A 17,765-nucleotide genomic window follows, 5' to 3' on the forward strand; every position below is an offset into this window, starting at 1 on the left:
CAAGAGCTGGAAGTGACAGCATGAGGGTTAATGGCTTTGAGGTGGAAGAAGCTGGATTTGGATTAGGCATTGGGAAGAATTTCTTCCCCATGAGGGTGATGTGATATTGGAACAGGTTGCCCAGGGAGGCTGTGGATGCCCCTGTCAAAAGTCTCTTCCCAGCTCTCCTGTAGCCCCTTCAGGTACTGAAAGGCTGCTTTGGGGCTGCATGGATCCATCTCCAGTCTGCACAGCCCCAACTCTGCCAGCCTGTCCCCACAGGGGAGGTTCTCCAGCCTTCTGAGCATCTCTGTGGCCTACTCTGGACCTGCTCCTTCTTGTGCTGGGGGGTGCCAGAACTGGTCACAGCACTGCAGGTTGGGTCTCTGGTGCAAAAACCTCAGTGGTAAACCAAGGAGCTGAGCTGTGGCCTCTGGAGTAGTTGTCCCCAAAAAAAGGGTCCCAGTGTGCAAAGCCAGTTGGTGCTCAGAGTCAGGCTGCCAGCTTGATTTCAGTGCTGGGTGATAAATCATAAATCCAGTCCCTGTGAGCTCAAGCAGCAGCAGTTGGTGCATTATATTATATGATTAGTTACATCATTTTACATCCCATAAATCACTGTACACATGCTCCATTCCTTACCTGAGTCATTACAGTAAGGGCATCTGACATCTCTATTCACATTCTTCTCCTGGAGGTGTGGGGTTTAGGATTGAAATGCCCACAGGTTGTGGAGGGGGCACCTCAGTGGTTTGATGCATGTCCAAATCTGCCTCTGCTTTGTGTCAAGACACCAGGAGGGGTCATCATCTGCAGAGGCTGACTGAATCTTGCTGTCTTTAGGTACTGCTCCTAATTCCTGTGTCCTGATTCTGATTGTTTTAACCTTTGAGCTCCTTCTGACTTTTAGTCCGAAGGCTTTTTAGTCCTGAGCCTTCCATTCCTGTTTTCCTGGTCTCAAACCAGTTCATTTTAAGGTTATTCAGCCTAAAAGTATTGAACTTCACCTTTCCAACATCAGAGCTGTTATTTGATGTTTGTTTCGGGGTCACAGGATGTTAGGGGTTGGAAGGGACCTCTGGAGATCTCTTAAGTCCAATCTCCTTGCCAGAGCACTACTGTAGAATCTAGTGCAGGTCACACAGGAACACATCCAGACAGGGCTGGAAAGGCTCCAGAGAAAGCGGCTCCACAACCTCTCTGGGCAGCCTGTGCCAGGGCTCTGGCACCCTTACAGACAAGAAGTTCTTCCTCATGTTGAGGTGCAACTTCCTGTGCTGCAATTTCCATCCATTGCCTCTTGTCCTATCCCAGAGCACAACTGAGAAGAGTTTGTCCCTTCCCTCTTGACTCTCAGCCCTCAGATCCTCTCTAGGTCTTCTCATCACCACACCAAAATCTCCAAGTCCCTCAGCCTCTCCTCATTAAGCAGTGCTCCAGGCCCTTAATCATCCTCATAGCCTTCCCTTGGACTGTCTCCAGTAGATCCCTGTTCCTCCTGAGCTGGGGAGCCCAGAACTGGATGCAGTATTCCAGGTGGGGCCTTACCCCCCTGAAACAAGAGTTTCATCAGGTTTCCAAACTCATCTAACTGATAATCAACATTTTTGAGTGCTCTGATGCTGTTTAATCTTTTAGCAGCACTGCTGCCTTGGCAGCTCATCCTCAGCTGTTCCATTGCATCCAGCAGGACAAGGGAGGTTCTGGTGCCCCTGTGCTCAGCACTGCTCAGGCCACCCCTGGAGTGCTGTGTCCAGTTCTGGGCTGCTGAATTGCAGAGAGCTGTTGAGGTGCTGGAAGGTGTTGAGAGAAGGGCAGCAAGGCTGGGGAGGGGCCTGGAGCAGAGCCCTGTGAGGAGAGGCTGAGGGAGCTGGGGGTGTGCAGCCTGCAGCAGAGGAGGCTCAGGGCAGAGCTCATTGCTGCCTGCAGCTGCCTGCAGGGAGGCTGTAGCCAGGTGGGGTTGGGCTCTGCTGCCAGGCAGCCAGCAACAGAAGAAGGGGACACAGTCTGAAGCTGTGCCAGGGCAGATCTGGGCTGGATGTTGGGGGAAGCTCCTGGCAGAGAGAGTGATTGGCATTGGAATGGGCTGCCCAGGGAGGTGGTGGAGTGGCTGTGCCTGGAGGTGTTGCAGCCAAGGCTGGCTGGGGCACTTAGTGCCATGGTCTGGTTGATTGGGCAGGGCTGGGTGCTAGGTTGGGCTGGCTGAGCTTGGAGCTCTCTTCCAACGTGGCTGATTCTGTGGTCCTCAGCCAGATGGCTGCAGTGTGGGGCAATGAAGGGTGCTGCAGAAGGGACTGACTGCAGTCAGAAGCATCTAAGCAGGTGCTTGGAGCATGTTGCTGGGTGAGGCAGTGATTGAGCACACCTTCCAGGGTCCCAGTGGCTTTTGAGCCTGAGTGCAAGCCATCACTTTCAGATTGGATGCATTAACTCATAGATGTTGTACTTCTGTGCTTTTGTAACTGGAGTTGATAGATAAGTGTGGTGTTGAGGAAGCAGGAGCAGGAGATTGCTGCTAATAAACCAGCAGGGATTAAGTGAGTGAGGCTTTATTCACTTTTCCATTAGCAGCTGTCAGCATGATCTTCTGTCTTTTGATGTCTTCAGTTGCCCCCAGATTTGCTTTAGTTGTTAGACTGAACTTCAGTGTGGGAACTCAACTAGGGGGGAGAATGAAGAATTGCTTGAAGCTTTGGCTCTTGAGGCTCAGTCATAGAATCACAGAGTGGTAGGGATTCAAGGGACCTCTAGAGATCATCCAGTCCAACCTCCCTGCCAAATCAGGGTCACCCAGGGCAGGCTACACAGGTACACATCCAGGTGGAGCTTGAAAGTGTCCAGACAAGGAGACTCCACAACCTCTCTGGGCAGCCTGCTCCAGGCCTCCAGCACCCTCATACCAAAGAATTTCCTCCTCACATTGAGGTGGAATCTCCTGGGTTTCAGCTTGTACCCATTGTTTCTTGTTCTATCACAGGGCACCACAAAAGAGCCTGGCACCTTCATCCTGGCACCCACCTCTCACATCTATAGACATTGATCAGATCACCTCTCAGTCTTCTCTTCTTCAGCCTACCCAGCCCCAGGGCTCTCAGCCTTTCTTCATAGGAGAGATCTTCCAGTCTCTTCATCCTCATAGCCTCCCTTAGACTCTCCCCAGCCTTTCTTGAGCTGGGGAGCCCAAAATTGGATCCAGTCCTCACTAGGGTAACTGGAAAAGCATCATTTTGCACACTGGGCTTGTTTCCAAGTTTAGTGGCTGGAATTAGTGATCCTCAAGGTCTCCTCCAACCATAACAATTCTGTTTCCATTACTAACACTACAGAAATGAGCACCCCTGTGATGTTTCTGTGGCTACACTGAGCCCCAGGGTCCTGTTTGTAGCCTTTCTGGGATTGATAAGAACACTCTTGGCAATCATCAGGCAAATGCAGTGGGTGGAAGATCCTCAACCAAAGCCTATTTGTGGGAGGGAAGTGTCTGAAGGGAAGGGAAGCAAGGACATGAGCTGCTGAGGTCTGTTTCTTCAAGCCCATGACAAGGCTGCAGTGCAGTTGGAGGGCAGTGAGAGGATGAGTCCCAGGATGTCAGGCTGGCAGGCAGAACATAGATGAGGCTTGTAGACCTCAGGTAGCTGTGTGGTGTCGTGGCTGCTGGCCTGTCATGCAGGGCATCAAGCTGAGGTCCATGGAAGGTGGAACATGAAGTCTGCTTTGAAATGAGGGTGAGTGCTGCTCTGGTGGCACTGCTGACGAGGAGGTGGCTTGTTGCAGGGAGACAGGCAGCATGTTCATCAGTTCAGGAGAGGCAGCCAGTGTGACAGCCAGGCTGGATCCCTGCCTCCTGGTGTGACAGGGGTGGTGACACCAGCAGCTCTTGGAGGCTTTGGGCTGCTGCTGCTGTACGTAACTGTCTGTGCTGCAAGGTGAGTTCTGTGTTTGGAACTAATCTTCAAGTAAAATGCAGTGGTGGGAGCTGGAGTTCAGCACTGGTGGTGGTGCCCCAGGGCCACTTCTCTTTAGTGTCTTTATCACTGGTCTGGACCAGGAGATCCAGAAACTCTCAGTCAGTTTGCAAAGAACACCCAACTGGGTGGGAGTGTTGATCTGCTGGAGAGCAGGAAGGCTCTGCAAGGGAATCTGGCCAGGCAGGATCCATGGGCCAAGGCCAGCAGGATGAGATTTAACAGTGCTGAGTCCCAGTGCTGCACTGGGGTCACAACAACCCTGTGAATGCTCCAGGCTTGGGGCACAGTGGTTGGAAAGCTGTGTGGCTGAAAAGGAGCTGGGGGTGCTGGTTGACAGCAGCTGAGCATGAGCCAGTGCGTGCCCAGGTGGCCAAGAAGGCCAACAGAGTCCTGACCTAGATCAGGAATAACGTGACCAGCAGGGTCAGGGAAGTGATGATGCCACTGCAGCACTGGCAAGGCTGCATCTTGAGTGCTGGGTTCAGTTTTGGGCCACTCACACCATCTTTGATCACATTCTGTGCTTTTGTGCTCCACAACCTCCCTGGGCAACCTGTGCCAGTGCTGACATCCAGTTTCAGTCTCCCCTCTGCCAGTTCAAACCCATTCCTCCTCATCCTGTCACTACCAGACCTTGTCAATAGTCCTTCCCCAGCCCTCCTGTAGCCCCCTTCAGGTACTGGAAAGCCACTACAAGGTCTCCTCGAAGACTGGAGATAGATTGGAGACTCCTCTGCCCTTGTTTATGCTTCCTGAGGGGGCTGTGCTGAGTCAGCCAGACTGGCAACCAAGGTGCTGAAGAGTTGCTGTGGATGGAGTACTGGGTGCAAGGAGATGTTGCATTCAGCCAAGCTTTAAGAGGCTGCTCAGAATTAAGAGTAGGAAATCAGGGAGCCTTTTACAAGCATTTAGAGGATCCATGAGCCCAGCTCCCACTGATTCTCTGATGCAAATTTTGAGACAGCTCAAGTGCTGTGGAGTGCTGACAGCTGGCAGCTGCCCAGATTCCACAAGCAGCAACTGAAAAACCTGGGCCATGGCTGCCAGAGCAGGAGGCAGCACTGTGGAGGAGTAGGGAGCAAAGAGCTGGAGTGGAGTTTTGTGCTTCAGCAATGCAGTGAGGTCGTTGAGGCAGTGCAGAAGCTCTGTGGTGTTGCCAGGTTAGCTGCTGATGGCACAAGTGGCCACCCATAGGCACAAGTTCTAGGATTTCCCTGCCACTGTTCTGTGCCAAACTGCCACCCATCTGGTCTTACTCCATCCAGTGAGACTTGGGCAGGCAGAAATGGAATGGAATTCAACTGGATGTGGCAGCACTCACCACCCCTGCAAGAGCTGCATGCAGAATGCCACTTGGCATGTGCTGGGAGGCTTTCATTTGTGCAATGCAGTTTTGGACCCTCTTGCATTTGATGTCCACAAAACTCTGGGGCACTGAATTCCAGGGTTTAATTAAATGTCTGGAGGGGAAGTGCCTGCTTTTATTGCTTTTCAACCTGTAGCCTTCATAATCTGAAGGAAAATGAGTTAGGATCCTCTCCTCACCTTTCCCATCCCCTCGTGGTGTTTATGGACTGGTACTGTGCCAGGCTCTGCTTTCCCAGGAACATCATCCCCATTAGCTGACCTTTTTTGGGTGTTTTTAACTTGTTCTTTTTAAGCTGTTGCTAGAAGAACACAGCTCAGATCATGGCCATCTTGGAGGAGTTTGTGCATATTCTTCAGCTCTGCACTGCAGAGTTCTAGAGCCTCAATATCATAGAATCACAGAATGGTCTGAGGTGGAAGGCAGCTCCAAAGCTCACTCAGCCCAACCCCCTGCACTCAGCAGGGACATCTTCCACCAGAGCAGGCTGCCCACAGCCCTCTCCAGCCTCACCTGGAATATCTCAGGGCATGGAGCCTCAACCACCTCCCTGGGCAACCTGTTGCAGTGTTGCAGCAGCCTCCTGCTGCAGAACTTGTTCCTCACATCCAATCTCAATCTGTTCTGCTCTAGTTTGAAGCCATTGCCCTCATCTCTTCCAGCCCCTGCCATTGTGTGATTCTGTAATCAAAGCAGCAAAACCCTCACTCACAGGCACCCCCAGCCATTCCCCTGCCTAAGCAGGCAATTTCTCCTGCAGGATTTTAAGCACATCCCTGCAACTTCAGGATAATTTGCTCCACCAGCATGCACATGTGCTGGGCTGCTCAGCATTGCTTTGTTTACCACACTGTAAGATCAATTCTAAATGTATGCACTGAGGCCTGAATAATTTATTTTCTAACCCATTAGAACAATTTGGAGGATCTAATTCCGTAGGCAGCTTCTTTTTCCCCCAGCAGGAGAGCAGGCACACACGTGTCTGTGTCTCTGGGGGAAGGAGGGGAAGGCTGAATGACTGCTGTTAGGGCTCTGCTGCTGGACTCTGCTGTATAAAGCCTGGGAGAGCTTTGTCTTTAGCAGAAGAAATCACTCCTGTCACGCCCAGGTGCAATGAACCCACTGCTTTTGTCTTTGCACTCAGGATTTTGGAGCTCAGGCACAGCTTGCATTGGGTTGGAAGGGACCCTCTAAGGGCATCTTGCAGGCAGCAGGGACACCTCCAGCCAGAGCAGGCTGCACAGGCACACAGCAAGGCTCAGCTGGAATGGCTCCAGGGATGGGGCCTCAAGCACAGCCCTGGGCAGCCTGGGCCAGCCTCTGCCCACCCTCACTCTGCACAGCTTCCTCCTCAGCTCCAACCTACCTCTGCCCTGCTCCACTTCCAAACCATTGCCCTCAGCCTGTCCCCACAGCCCCTTCTGAGCAGTCCCTCCCCAGCCTGCCTGCAGCTCCCCTGCAGGTACTGAAGTGCAGCTCTGAGCTCTGCCTGCAGCCTTCTGTTCTCCAGCCTCAACAGCCCCAACTCTGCCAGCCTGTCCCCATAGCAGAGGTTCTCCAGTCTCTGATGATCTTTGGACCCAGTCTAGCAGTTCCATTTCTCTCTTACTTTGGGGCTCTTCTAGCTGGGTGCTGGACTCCAGGTGAGGTCTCAGCAGAGCAGAGGGGCAGGATCTTCTCTCTCCATCATCTGGATATGCTTTTTGCCCCATGCTGGGAGTCCTGGTTGTTATTAGACACCACACAGATTGTGGTAGAAAGGGCTGCTGAGGATTCTCCTGGACTTATTCCTTGGCTGTCTCTCCATCCTAAGGAGTCCAGTCTGATGCTCTCCTGTAGCCTATTCAGGTACTGGCAGGGCTGCTCTAAGGTCTCCCTGAAGCTTCCTCTTCTCCAGACTGAACAACCCCAGCTCAGCATTTCTTCGTAGGAGACTGAAGAGCCTCCTGCAGGTTTACACTGAGGTCTGTTGTGTGGTGCCCACCTAACTCAGCTCTCCCAAGTTTCAGGGCTCTGACATTCTCTCTCCTGGTGTGCTACTGTTTTGGCTTTAGAATAAAAGATTTTACCAAAGGAAAAAAAAAAACCCAACTCAATCTTTATCACAAAATGAAACTAATGTTGGAGGAAGCTGTGTTCTGCTTTGGCTTTAGGCCTGAGCTGCCTTGCTTGCAGTTAGGCACATAAGGTGTTAAATATTTTACAAGGGGATCCAAGTTGCTGTGAGCAGGAGCCTGACATCTCTGAGGGGGATTTGGTTTGTCTTTCTGTTCTCTGCATTGATCTGTGTGTCTGCACCAAGGGAAAGCAGCCTCCAGGACACAGGGACTCAAAGCATCCCACACTGAGTCAATCCAGAGCTGTGCTTGCTTCCAAGAGATCAGGTTGAAGCTGGGTTCACTCTTTGCATGGAAGCTCCCAGCTTGTCCAGAGTAGCCCTGGTAATGGGTTTGGGTTTGTTTCATTTCATGTCTCACCAAGCCCTGAGTGCTGTCAAGACTCATCAGCTCAGTGCTCTGCTTCTGACTGGTTGGCACAAACAAGGACTCTGAGGGTTGGGGCTGGGGTAGAGAGAGAGAGGAAAAGTGGAGGGGAGAGAACATCATAAATAGCCAAATAAAATCCTCCATAACTTAGCAGCTCCTTAGATACCAAGATGATGAAATCAAAACAAGCAGGCAGCAGAGAACCTCACTGCAGCAGTTTTCACTCTGATCCAGAGTAAATGAGCAAGGTCCCTCTGCTGCCTTGGATCTGAGACTGGGAATTGTGCTGCTGAGCAGAATGGAGTGTCAGGAGGAGGAGTTCCTTTGCTATATGGGAACAGAAAACCTTTCCTGTTCCTGATGGGCTCTGGTGGCTCTTGGCACCCCTAAGCATTTCCTTAGCCAGGTGCTTGGGTGTTATGGGCATTGGATGGAGAGTCAGAGGGTTTAGACCCCACCTGAAGCTAGTGCTAAGGGAAGCCTCTGCTTCAGAGGGCCTGCTGTGACTTGGGGGGGACCAGTAGGTAACCCAAACCTGATGTTTGACTGTAGTTTTCCTGGAGCAGGTCCAGAGAAGTTCAGTGAAGCTGCTGAAGAGCTTCTGAGGAGTGTCTTAGAGAACTGAAGCTGTTTAGTGTGGTGAAAAAGTGACTGAGGGGAGACCTTCTCTCTGTACAGCTCTCTCAAAGGAAGGAGGGAGTTGGTCTCTTCTCTGTAGTAGCAGCTGATAGGATGAGAGGAAATGGCCTCAAGTGGCACCAGGGGAGGTTTAGATTGGACATTAGAAGAAACTTCTTCCCTGAAAGGATTCTCAAAGCCTGGAACAGGCTCCCCAGGGAGGTGGTTGAATCCCAGTTCATGGAAGTGTTTAAGGGAAGCAAAGATGTGGTGCTGAGGGACGTGGTTTAACATCAGCCTTGGTTGAGTCCAACCCTCATACAACTCTTATTATCTTAAGAGGCTTTTCCAACCAAGATGATTCTGTGATTGCTCAGGGAGGTTGTGGATGCTCCCTCCCTGGAGGTGTTCAAGGACAGGTTGGATGAGGTTTTGGGCAAGAGTGTGGCCAGCAGGGTTAGGGAGGTTCTTCTTCCCCTCTACTCTGCCCTGATGAGACCACACATGGAATAGTGTCCAGTTTTGGGCTCCCCAGTTCAGGAGAGACAGGGAGCTGCTAGAGAGAGTCCAATGGAGAGCCCCAAGGATGACTGGGGGGCTTGAGCATCTGCCCATCTGCTCTGGGGCTGTTTAGTCTGGAGAAAGCTGAGGGAGGATCTCATCAGTGAGTACAAATACCTGAGGGGTGGGTGTCAAGTGGCTGGGGCCAAGCTCTTTTGGGTGGTCAGCAGCACTAAGATAAGGAGTTACAGCTGCAAACTGGAACTGAGAAGGAGAAGCATAAAGAGAAACTTCTTGACAGTGAGTGTGACAGAGCCCTGGAGCAGGCTGCCCAGAGAGGTTATGGAGTCTCCTTCTGTAGAAGCTTTCAAACCCACCTGGATGCATCCCTGCCCAAAGTACCTTGGGTGACCCTGCCTTGGCAGAGGAGTTGGACTGGATGATCTCTGGAAGTCCCTTCCATCCTCCAAGGTTCTGTGACTCTGAGCTCAGCAGCATGCAGGGACAACCTCAGCAATCAGCATCAGGAGCTGCTCTGGCTCTTGTGCTTCTCTTCTGTGTGCCATTTCTGAGGCTCAGCTCTGCCCCAGGGCTAGCTCTGTGTCTCTCCTGCCCTGCTTGGTGAGCTGCCTTCTGCTCAGCCACTTTCTGCAGACAGTTAATTGCTGTGCTCCTACGTCTGGCTCACTCCTCTGCTAACACAGTTTCTTTCCTAGCCTTTAATTGATTTGGATAATAAAGTGCAATTACAAAACTCAATAAAAATGGTTATTTTATAAGGGAGAGCAGGAAAGAAAGGAACCTGAGTGCTGTTGTGTTGTGTGACTGCATAATAATGCAAAATCCTCTTGGTTTAATTCTGTTTAATGGCCCAGTGCTGCTCTGATGGTTGTAAGTCATCCTACTTGCCTTTGTAAGCAGCATGCTTAGGGATGTTGGTGGCTTTGAGGAGTTCCTTGTCTGGGTAATACTTGTAAAGTGTCTGCTATGTGTTGGCTGCTGCCTGCACTGCCCTCCTGCCTCCTGTTCTGGATGGTGTTCCATGGTTTTGAAGGGACCTTCTCTGGTCCTTTGTGGCCTCTAAATGCTTTCTTGCTTTCAAGGGAGACTAAAACTTGGAGAGGTTGGTGGTGATGTCCTACCGAGGAATGATGCTCTGGCAAGAGTTGTGATACAGAGTCATGGAATGGCTTAGGGTTGGAAGGAACCACAGACATCATCTGCTCTAACTTGCTTGTTGGAATGGGCAGGGACACCTCTCAACACCTCCAGGGAGGCTGTGGATCACAGAAGCACAGGATGTGGTCTTTGATCACTCTGGAGGTGTTCAAGGCCAGGTTGGATGAGGCCTTGAGCAACCTGTTCTAGTGGGAGGTGTCCCTGCCTATGGCAGGGGGTTGGAACTGGCTGAGCTTTGAGGTCTCTTCCAACCTAAAGCATTCTATGATTGTGTTCTATGATACTTGAAGTTCTATTTTGGATTTAGGGCCTCTGAGTCTTTTTCTTGATTGTTATATCTTACTGATGAGTTCCTGGGAAGAGGAGGCTGAGGGCAGACCTCATTGCTCTCTACATCTTCCTGAGAAGAGGTTGCAGTGAGGTGGGGGTTGGGCTCTTCTCCCTAGTCTCAGATGAAAGGAGAGGAACTGACCTGAAATTGTCAGGGGATGTTTAGGCTGGAGATAAGGAAGTATTTCTTTGCTGCAAGAGTGGTCAGAGATTGGCACAGGCTGGCCAAGGAGGTGATCCAGAAAGGTGTGGCCATGGCAGTTGGGGCCATGGTTTGATGGGCATGCTTGGGTTGATGGTTGTGCTCAGTGATCTCAGAGGGCTTCTCCAACCCAAACAGCTCTGTGCTTTCTTACTGGCTGCGAGTGCTGCCTTACCCCAGCAGAGCCATGCTGATCTGCATTAACATCTGGGGTTGCTCAGCTGCAATAACCAAGTTTCTTTTATTTCTCTTTGTTTTCCTAGTTGGGAGGCTGTGGAATCCTTGGAGTAGGCATCTGGCTGGCTGTCACCCAAGGGAACTTTGCCACCCTCTCCTCATCTTTCCCGTCCCTGTCTGCTGCCAACCTGCTGATCGTCACAGGGACGTTCGTGATGATCATCGGCTTCGTGGGCTGCATAGGTGCCATCAAAGAGAACAAGTGCCTCCTGCTGAGTGTGAGTATCCAGCTGCTGTGCTGCTGCACTGCTTGCTCTCTGAGGGTGCTGCTGCTCTTCCCATGCATGTTCCCCTGCCCTGTGTCTCAGCAGGAGCTGCCCACTTGGCACGAGTTAGACACGAGCCAAGTTCCAGGTGGCCTTCGGTGTCTTTAAGGAGGTGCTGGCTCCTTCCTGACCATGCTTTTGGTCTGTCTTTGGAGGATGAGACCTGCAAGAAGAGAGTGGTTAGTGGTGGTGTGGGTTTCCTTGAGCTCTTGAGAAGAGGTCTGTGAAGACATCGTTTGCAGTGTACCCCTGAGTTGTTTTTCACCCAGCTTTGGTGGCTGTCTGCTGCAGATGTCTACCCCTGCTGGCACTGACAACCTGAGAGTCCAGGGTGGAAGGATCAGCTGAGGCAGGAAGGGCTGTAAAGAGGTTGGGTTTGATTTTAAATTGGAGATGAAGTCTTTCACATTTGGCAATGCTGGTTATGCCAGTCGTTACCTCTCAGCAGGCTGAGGAGGAGGAGGTGCCAGCATGAGGAGACTGCTCTCAAATCAAAGATTAATGTGGTGCCAGCTGTCCATGATTTGACAGGCTTGAGCTGCCTCCCTGGTGGGCTTTACCAACAGGTAGTTTGCTGCCACTCCAAGCTGGACTTTACAAGCAGTGAGTGCCTGCTGTAGTTGGTGTTAGTGTCTGGTTTGGGTCCTGTTCACCTGGAGGAACTGAGGTGATCTTGCTGCTCAGATCCAGGTTCTGCAAACATCAGTGTGAAGCAAAGCTGGGGTTCAGCTTGCTGAGGGAGGGGCTCCTTTATAAAAGAATCATAGAATCATAGAATCAACCAGGTTGGAAGAGACCTCCAAGATCATCCAGTCCAACCTAGCACCCAGCCCTATCCAATCAACCAGACCACGGCACTAAGTGCCTCATCCAGGCTTTTCTTGAACACCCCCAGGGACGGTGCCTCCACCACCTCCCTGGGCAGCCCATTCCAATGCCAATCACTCTCTCTGTGAAGAACTTCTTCCTAACATCCAGCCTATACCTACCCTGGCACAACTTGAGACTGTGTCCCCTTGTTCTATTGTTGGTTGCCTGGGAGAAGAGGCCACCCCCCACCTGGCTACAATGCCCCTTCAGGTAGTTGTAGACAGTAATAAGATCACCCCTGAGCCTTCTCTTCTCCAGGCTAAACAGGCCCAGCTCCCTCAACCTCTCCTCATAGGATTTGTGCTCCAGGCCCCTCACCAGCTTTGTTGCCCTTCTCTGGACATGTTCCAGCACCTCAACATCTTTCTTGAATTGAGGGGCCCAGAACTGGACACAGCACTCAAGGTGTGGTCTGACCAGTGCTGAGTACAGGGGAAGAATAACCTCCCTTGTCCTACTGGCCACACTGCTCCTGATACAGGCCAGGATGCCATTGGCTCTCTTGGCCACCTGGGCACAACTCTCTGTTCCTCACTGTGCTGCACGTTCTGGGAGCTCCAGAATGACTCAAGGCATGCAGCCCCCAAGGGAAAAAAATCACCCAGTGAAAACCTGGAAATGACTGGAAGATTCCAAGCCTCAACAGAGGACCTTTCCCAGGCTCCTACCTCACCAAGTTTCTGCTGATTTTTAAGCAGCACAAGTCAGGACTTGAGACATGGTCTTTCTCCATGGAGCTGCTTTCCAGCAGGGCAGCCCCAACCTGCACTGGTGCCTGTTGTTTTTCCTTCTCAAATGCAGCACCCTGCACCTGTCCTTCTTGATCTTCATGTGGTTAGCCTTTGTCCAGCACTCACAGAATGAACCAGGTAGGAAAAGACCTCCAGAATCAAGTCCAAGCTGTCACCTAACCCTTCTAATTAACTAAACCACGGCACTAAGTGCCTCATCCACTCTCCTCTTAAACACCTCCAGAGATGGGGACTCCACCACTCAGCCTCTCCAGGTCTCACTGGCACAACAGCCTCGGTAAGTGGCCGTGCCTCAATGCAGGACTCCTCACCCCAGGCTGCTTTGTTCCAAGCCAAGGAGACAAGCTCCACCACACTCTAACACACTTCAGCTGCACTGATCTGTGTGTCTGCACCAAGGGAAAGCAGCCTCCAGGGATGGTGACTCCATCACTCAGCCTGTCCAGATCTCATTGGATGGCACAAATCAGCCCTTCCTAGCCTAATTCTGTGGCAGGTAGGTGCTTTGGAACTAAAGTGAACAACATAAACTGAAATTAAGGCAATTTTGAGAGTGGAAATTTACACTGGCAAGGCTGAAGTCAGAATGTGAAGCTGAAAGCTCCTGTGAGCTTTAAGAGTCTTAGAAGTCTCCATGCTCTGAAGGAAGTTTCTGGCCAGGCAGGGGTCAGTACTGGATTACAGCTCCAGTGCAACAGGGGGGCTGAGTCTAATGGTACAGCTCCTCTGGGCGAGATTATTCACCCCTTTTGTGCTTTTCTGGTGAAGGCCCTAGCTCAGGTGTGACCAGCAGTGAGCTGTGTTGTCTTCTGTGGCAGCATCAGGTTGGGATCTGGCAGCCAGTCCTTGGTACTGGTGGAAGAGCTTCAGTTTTTTGTCTTGTATCTCCTCCCTTTTTACTTTGCTCTTCTGAGACCACACCTGGAATGTTGTGTCCAGTTTTGAGCTTCCCAGTTCAGGAGAGACAGGATGCTGCTAGAGAGAGTGCAGTGGAGGCTACAGGAATGGTTGGGGAATGGAACATCTCAGCTATGAAAAAAGACTGAGAGCCCTGGGGCTGTTTAGCCTTGAGAGGGCTGAGAGGGGATCTGATGCATGACTATTAATATCTGAGGGGTGGGGGTCAAGATGAAGGTGCCAGGTTGTGTTTGGTGGTGCCCAGTGACAAGACAAGGAACAGTGGGCACGAACTGGAACACAGGAGGTTTCACCTCAACAGGAGGAGAAACTCCTTTGGTGTGAGGGTGCTGGAGGCCTGGAGCAGGCAGCCCAGAGAGGTTGTGGAGTCTCCTTCTCAGGACTTTCAAAACCTGCCTGGATGTGCTACTGTGTGACCTGCTCTGGGTGCCCATGCTTTGGCAGGGCACTTGGGCTCAATGAACTCTGGAGGTCCCTGTGTTCAGTTTTGGGCTCCCCAGTTCAAGAAAGACATAGAACTGCTTGAGAGAGTCCAGCCCAGAACCACATAGATGCTGAAGGGAATAGAACATATCTACTAGGAGAGCCTGAGGGAGCTGGGGCTGGGAGCTTGGAGAGCAGGAGCTGAGAGGTGACCTCAGCAGTGGTTATCAAGATGTGCAGGTGAGTGCCAGGAGGCTGCAGCCAGGCTCTGCTGGGAGGTGCCCAATGCCAGCACAAGGGGCAGTGGTGGAAGCTGAGGCATAGGAAGCTGCATGGAAACGTGAGGAGGATTTTTTTTTTCCCTGTGAAGGTGCCAGAAGCCTGGCACAGGCTGCCCAGGGGGGTTGTGGAGTCTCCTTCTCTGGAGAGATTCAAGCCCTGCCTGGCTGTGTTCCTGTGTGACCTGGTTGAGGTGATCCTGCTTTGCAGGGGTGTTGGGCTGGAGGAGCTTTGGAGGTCCCTTCCAGCCCCTGACATTCTGTGATTCTAACCTCTCCAATTCCATGATTCTGTGACTAAACCTCAAGAGCTGAAGCCTCAAGCAATTCTTTATTCTCCCCTACTTGAGTTCATCACTGAACTTCAATCTCAAACAACTACAGTAAATCTGGGGGCAACTGAAGACATCCAAAGATAGAATCTCCAGGGGTCCCTTCCAACCCCTACCATGCTGTGATGCTGAGATATGATTTCCCCCTCATCACTCCTCCTGGTAAAGGCAAAGTCTCCTTTAATCAGCCACCATTGCTGCAGTGAGGGTAGATGTGCTCAGCTGCTCCTCCTAACAGACACTTCACAAGATCCAGTGCCCTTCAGTGCAGTGGGTACTTGGATTGTAACTGATGGAGGAAGCTGAGCAAGGCAGAGGAATCCAAATTCATTTAGGATCTCTTTGCATGGGAGGATAAGGGAGCTTGATCTGATTTGGGAGCAGCATTTCCCCCTGTCTGCCTGCCCTTACCTTTGTGTAGTGTGGCCTCTGCTTGACTCAATTTTCTCCCCAACTGAGTTATGTTAGAGATGATTACAGCTGCTTTAATGCAGTTGAAATGCATTTTCATCAGTCTAGGTTGCATTGGCTTGGTGCTTAGTCTGGAGTAGCTTTCTCACAGTGTTCTTTGGTCCTTGCTTCACCCTATCTAACATGAGTGAGACTTTTGAACTCTTCTGGAGGCTGTTTGCAGGGGAAATGGATGTTGGAAGCTTCTGTATCATGTAGTTCAGGGTAACATAGATTGGGTTGGGTTGCAGGGGGCCTTAAAGTTCATCTCAAATTGTGGCTCAAGCTGTGCCAGGGCAGGTCTAGGCTGGATGTTGTTAGGAAGTTGTTGGCATTGGAATGGGCTGCCCAGGGAGGTGGTGGAGTGGCCATGGTTGGAGGTGTTGAAGCCAAGCCTGGCTGGGGCACTTAGTGCCATGGTCTGGTTGGTTGGGCAGGGCTGGGTGCTAGATTGGGCTGCATGAACTTGGAGCTCTCTTCCAACCTGCCTGATTCTGTGATTTAATTTCAGCCCCCCTGCCATGGACAAGGAAACCTCTACAGCTCCCTGAAAGGAGGCTGCAGTCAGGTGGGGGTTGGGCTCTGCTTCCAAATCTCAGGGGACAGGATGAGAGGAACTGTCCTAAAATTGTGCCAGGGGAGGATTAGGTTGGAGAGGAGGACAGATGTCTTTGCTGCAAGAATGGTCAGTGATTGGCACAGGCTGCCCAAGGAGGCAGTGGAGTCCCCACTCCAGAAAGATGTGGCCATGGCAGCTGGGGCCATGGATTGCTGGCCATGGTGAGGCTGAGTTGATGGTTGGAGTGGATGGCCTTAGAGGGCTTTTCCATCTCAAACAATTCTGTGATTCCCTGGTTGTCTGTGGTCTTGCCAGGTGAGTAGCACTGCAGTACCATGGTGCCTAAAGGATGAGATTTCCTGAGGAGCCTGAAGGAATGAGGAATGAGCAGGATGAAAGAGACATTTCAGTCTTTATATTTCATACTCTAGATTGCAGAGCAGGCACGACACTGACCCTGCATCTTTGAGCTCTCCAGATAGGACATTTGTATTGGGTTATCAGGGCAAACCTCTGAGCTCTCTGGCATTGGGCTGCTGTGATGTTAGGTGTAAGTGATAACTGCTTACCTCTGGCATTTGCTAGAGCCAAGCATTAGCTCCTTGGAAAGAAAGGAGGACAGGCAGGATGATGGAAGTGGTAGAGGACAGATGGAGGAAGGAGGTCAGAAGTTCAGTTTGTAAATGACATTTTTGTATTGTTGTGGGCACTTGTCAGGATTGATCCAGGTTGGCTCTGAACAGAGGGTTTAGATAGCTGAAGGCTTCATAACTTTACCCACTAGAAAGGTCTTAGTTGGTGTCTACTTGGGATCCAGAGGAGGCCATGAAGATGATCAGAGAGCTGGAGAACCTCCCTGATGGGAGAGGCTGAGGGAGCTGGGATTGGTTAGCCTGGAGAAGAGGAAGCTCAGGGGTGATCTTATTGCTGTCTACAACTACCTGAGGGGTGGTTGTGGCCAGGAGGAGGTTGCTCTCTTCTCTCAGGTGGCCAGTGCCAGAACAAGAGGACACAGCCTCAGGCTGTGCCAGGGGAGGTTTAGGCTGGAGGTGAGGAGAAAGTTCTTCACTGAGAGAGTCATTGGACACTGGAATGGGCTGCCCGGGGAGGTGGTGGAGTCGCCGTCCCTGGGGCACTTTAAGGCAAGGTTGGACGTGGCACTTGGTGCCATGGTCTGGCCTTGAGCTCTGTGGTAAAGGGTTGGACTCGATGATCTGTGAGGTCTCTTCCAACCCTGATGATACTATGATACTATGCTGGGAGAGCTGGGGCTGTTCAGCCTGGAGAAGAGAAGGCTCCAAGGAGACCCTGGAGCAGCCTTCCAGAACCTGAAGGGGCTCCAGGAGAGCTGGAGAGGGACTTTGGACAAGGTCTGGGAGTGACAATGGCTTTGAGCTGGGAGAGGGGAGATTGAGAGTGGAGATGAGGAAGAAACTCTCGCCGGTGAGGCTGGGGAGACACTGGCGCAGGTTACCCAGGGAGGTTCTGGTTGCCCTTGCCCTGGAGATGCTGAAGGCTTTGAGTAGCCTGGTCTGGTGGAAGGTGTCCCTGCCCGTGGCACTGGGGTTGCAGTTAGATGGACTTCAAGATCCCTTCCAACCCATTCCATGACTCCGTATGAAGGAGCTGGTGGATGCCCTTCACTCGGTGGCAATGCCTAGCCAGGGCAGTGCCTCATCTCTTAACAAAGAGGTTTCATTCCTGTTTCTCTGCATTCAGAGGAAGAGAACAAGGTGACAATCTGAAAGACATGTGGAAACAAAGAGAACATCTCAGAAAGAGCCCTCACCCAGAGAATGATCTCTGCAGCAGTACCCTGATGGGGTAAGCGGTGCAGCTGTCACTCAGATCTCAGTGAGCCAAGAAAGGCTATTTGCATGACTCTTATTTGCTCCAGCTACAAGAAGAGAGGAGATAAACTTCTCCATCATTACTTTCCCTAGGGAGATCAGAGGAGCTAGGATTTCCTGAGATAAGTAGACAACCTGATGTATATAACCCTGCCTCTGAAGGTGGGTGCAGCTTGCTGAGTGAAGCAGGCAAGCAGTGCT

At 51.5% G+C, this 17,765-nt stretch overlaps 1 protein-coding gene across 7 annotated transcripts in view; it reads left to right on the forward strand.

Moving 5' to 3' along the window:
* The window catches only part of TSPAN4 (tetraspanin 4), a 445,397-nt gene that overhangs the window by 373,125 nt on the left and 54,507 nt on the right, over nt 1–17,765 (forward strand). For all 7 annotated transcript variants that reach the window (XR_010306683.1, XR_010306684.1, XM_064163135.1 and 4 more), the window contains one exon: nt 10,893–11,084. Coding sequence is in view for 5 of the 7 variants with exons in the window: in XM_064163135.1 (XP_064019205.1) it covers nt 10,893–11,084 (192 nt within the window). In the remaining 2 variants the exon portion in view is untranslated. The remainder of the gene's footprint in view (nt 1–10,892; nt 11,085–17,765) is intronic.

The sequence above is a fragment of the Pogoniulus pusillus genome, chromosome 24 (assembly GCF_015220805.1).
Source record: "Pogoniulus pusillus isolate bPogPus1 chromosome 24, bPogPus1.pri, whole genome shotgun sequence".
Lineage (NCBI taxonomy): Eukaryota > Metazoa > Chordata > Aves > Piciformes > Lybiidae > Pogoniulus > Pogoniulus pusillus.